General features: G+C 46.0%; 1 protein-coding gene across 1 annotated transcript; it reads left to right on the top strand.

Annotated features, from left to right (window-relative positions):
- Positions 1-4: 4 nt before the first annotated feature.
- Positions 5-1,225, top strand: ADRA2A (adrenoceptor alpha 2A; the record flags this gene model as incomplete). The annotated part of the gene is made up of 1 exon (XM_008946556.1): positions 5-1,225. A coding segment is annotated over one exon (1,221 nt), but the record flags the coding sequence as incomplete, so codon positions are not given.
- Between the last annotated feature and the right edge of the window lie 2,415 nt (positions 1,226-3,640).

Here is a 3,640-nt window from a genome sequence, read left to right as displayed (position 1 = left end):
GACCTTCAACGACAGCGGTGCCGGGCCCGGCTTGGGCACGCCGTACCCCCTGCACACCACCGTCACCCTCATCAGCCTGGCGGGCTTGCTCATGCTCTTCACCGTCTTCGGCAACGTCCTGGTCATCATTGCCGTCTTCACCAGCCGGGCGCTCAAGGCCCCCCAGAACCTCTTCCTGGTATCCTTAGCTTCGGCCGACATCCTGGTGGCCACGCTGGTCATCCCCTTCTCCCTGGCGAATGAGGTGATGGGGTACTGGTACTTCGGCAAAGTCTGGTGTGAGATCTACCTGGCCTTGGATGTGCTGTTCTGCACCTCCTCCATTGTGCACTTATGTGCCATCAGCCTGGACCGTTACTGGTCCATCACACAAGCCATCGAGTACAACCTCAAGCGTACCCCACGTCGCATCAAGTGCATCATCTTCATCGTCTGGGTCATCTCGGCCGTCATTTCCTTCCCACCACTAATCTCCATTGAGAAGAAGAGCGGGCAGCAAGCTGACCAGGGGGTGGCAGGGTGCAAGATCAACGATGAGAAGTGGTACATCATCTCCTCTAGCATTGGCTCTTTCTTTGCCCCCTGCCTCATCATGATCCTGGTCTACATGCGCATCTACCAGATAGCCAAGCGGCGAACCAGGGTGCCACCGAACAAGCGGGCAGAGCGCCCAGAGAAGAGGGAGAACGGCTTGACCGACAAGGAGGACCTGCCAGCCACAGCACAGCTTAATGGGGAGAAGGCAGCAGGAGGTGGTGGTGGGCAGGAGGGAGAGGTCAACGGCATAGACATGGAGGAGACGTCTTCCTCTGAACACCAGGAGAACAACCAGTGTAAGAAGTCAGAGAGACCATCAAAGGGAAAGACCAAGACTAAGCTGAGCCAGATTAAGCCTGGGGACAGTTTGCCCAGGAAGGCAGAGGAGGAGAGGAACACCAAAGGGTCCCGGTGGAGGGGCAGGCAGAATCGGGAGAAGCGCTTCACCTTTGTGCTGGCGGTGGTGATTGGGGTATTTGTCATCTGCTGGTTCCCCTTCTTCTTCACTTACACGCTGATGGCCGTTTGCAAGAGCTGCTCTGTGCCCGACACCCTCTTCAAGTTCTTCTTCTGGTTCGGTTACTGCAATAGCTCCTTGAACCCAGTCATCTATACCATTTTCAACCATGACTTCAGACGGGCCTTCAAAAGGATCCTCTGCAGGATAGAGAGGAAAAGGATTGTTTGAAGCACCCTTTGCTATGGGCAGAACTAATTCACGACTTTGTAGGAGAGTAAATTTGGCTCTCATAGGCTGTGCTTGCATGGAATGGTTTCCTTCAGCTTGTGAGCAGGAAGCCTTTAAAAGCTGAGATGAGCCCGTGGAAACGCCGGGCAGCAGCAGTGAGGAGCAGCAGGCAAGTGGAAGTCCGAGCCGTGGCATTTGGCTTTCCAGGGGAGGATGGCCTTTGACTTGCTTGGTTTAGTTTGTTAGGGATTTTTTTATTGTTTTGTTTTGTTTTGTTTTCTCTTGCCAGAGTCTCTCAGTGGATGTTTTCATGACTGCTCAGTTTGACTCTTTAAAGGCAAGCGATGTGCAGCTCTGTGAAATGAACAACAAAGAGGGAGTATGCCACCCTAGAGGTGTTGGCTGGTTTATTTTGTAATATCTTTTTTTTTTTTTCCTTGTTGTAACTGTAATTAATTTTAACCCTCTTGTAAAATACAGTGTTGTATCCCTGAATTTGAATGTCTTAGTTTTTGTAAGGCAAGCAGCTTTGAAACTGTGAATGCTTTAGTTATCTTTGATATCTTAAAAGTCCCTCCCTTCCTGCTCCCTGAAACCCCCCTCACCCAAAACCGCTGAACAACTAGAGCCATTCCCCCCACCTGACAGTTTGATAACGTTACCAAAATTTCCTATGTCCTGTCTGTCTTTTTTTTTTTTTTTTGGCTTAAAAGCTTAAGTCACAGACCTCACCAGAGTGGCTGTCTTTGTTGGTATTTTTTGTATCGCACTGACGGTGTTTAACGCCTGTGTTGCCTGTGGTATAGCACAACTGAGATGGTGACTGCCTGCTCGGTACTCATTACAGCAGACCCTGGCGGAGCGGTGGCTTTGTTGTGCAGGCAGGGACATCCTGGGTGATGGAGTGGCAGGTTTTTCCTTGTGAATGTGAGGCTTGGGACCTGGCCAAGCTCCCCATGAGTAAAGTTCGGTTGATATTATGGCACAACGTAGCACCGAAAGGTGTCTGATGGTAACTTGATTCCCCGCCTCCAACTGTAAATAGATAACATTTCAAAACAAACAGCAGGGCTCCATGTATCACCTTATCTCGTTTGTATTGATTTGTGGCAGTTTAACTCCTGCCAAATTTCCTGCAGAAGAAGAGGGTGTTTGTGTGCAGGGACTGTTCCATGTTTCTGAATTAAGGGAGAAGAGCTGAGTTTTTAATCTGCCAGTCTTGTCATCCCTAGGAAATACAAGAACATCACTCCTTCAGTCTTATACAGGGCAAAACGCTGGACTGGGAAACTTAACTGATAGATTTTCCCAGTATTTTATAGTGTAATTACGGTGGTTTTTGTTTTGTTTTATTTTGTTTTTTAAAAAAGAAATGTGTAAATATCATAAGATGGGAACAGGAGAGCAAGTTAATACTGCGTTTACACTGCTTTCCTGAAATGTCTTTCTGCTAAAAAAATAAAATGCAAAAATGGACAGAACAAATCTAACATCTTTGTGCCATGAAGAAATTTCTGGAGAAGATTAAAAGGAAAAAATTTTCATTTACCACAATAAATGTCTGCAAGCCTTCTAATATTATGAAAACAGCTGTATCAAATACTGACAAGTCATAGAAATTGTTCGGAGAGAGCAAAGTTTGTGTAAGTCTCATGTACAAGATGAATTTGTCTTCTCTGGAGTCATACAGTGCACAGGAAGAGACTTTTAAAAAAAAACCTTTTTACTTTTGGGAAGTGATTTTGCTCTCTCTTTTGACTTTGTAATTAACTCCGAGGGTCCCCAGATGCGTCTTGGGACCAGGAGAGCAATGTTTACATTCACTTGCATTTTCAGAATTGAATCCACAAGAGGTGAGGAAAGAAAATAAACTATGCTTTAATGTAAAAAAAAAAAAAAAACAAAACCCCAAACCAACCAACAAAAAATAACATGAGCAGAAGTTGCTATAATGGATGATTATTTTTATTAAATAAAAGAGCATTTACAGATCAAGTGTGAAAACCCTCTGCATAATCCGTTAGTTGTTTTGTTTGCTGTTTTTTTTCCAGCTGTTCACCGATCCTCCAGCAGCTTTGGTCTTGACATTTTTTAGGGAACACACTGGGAAAAGCACTCATACTTTCTGAAAGGCATTGTTACCCCAGGTAGGGAACAATGGCTCAGTTCATTGTGCACTGGCATAATAACAAATGAGTCTTTGTCATTTCCTGGGTCTTTCCCCCCCTTTCATGCCACAGTAAGAGCATTCACGTGTTTCTTACAGAACGAGTTTAGGGTTTCAGGGTGTGATGTGCTCCCTGGAGATGCAGCCTGGCACTGCTGCTGGGGGTGCCTGGCTGGTGCAGCATCTACAGCTGTTGGGTTGAGAAGGTTTTTAATAATTAGGTTGCAGATGGGATTAGAAATGATTAG

This window comes from Merops nubicus, unplaced genomic scaffold, assembly GCF_000691845.1.
Source record: "Merops nubicus isolate BGI_N331 unplaced genomic scaffold, ASM69184v1 scaffold17560, whole genome shotgun sequence".
Lineage (NCBI taxonomy): Eukaryota > Metazoa > Chordata > Aves > Coraciiformes > Meropidae > Merops > Merops nubicus.
Note: the sequence above shows the minus strand (reverse complement) of the source record. Positions and strands in the feature narration are given on the sequence as shown.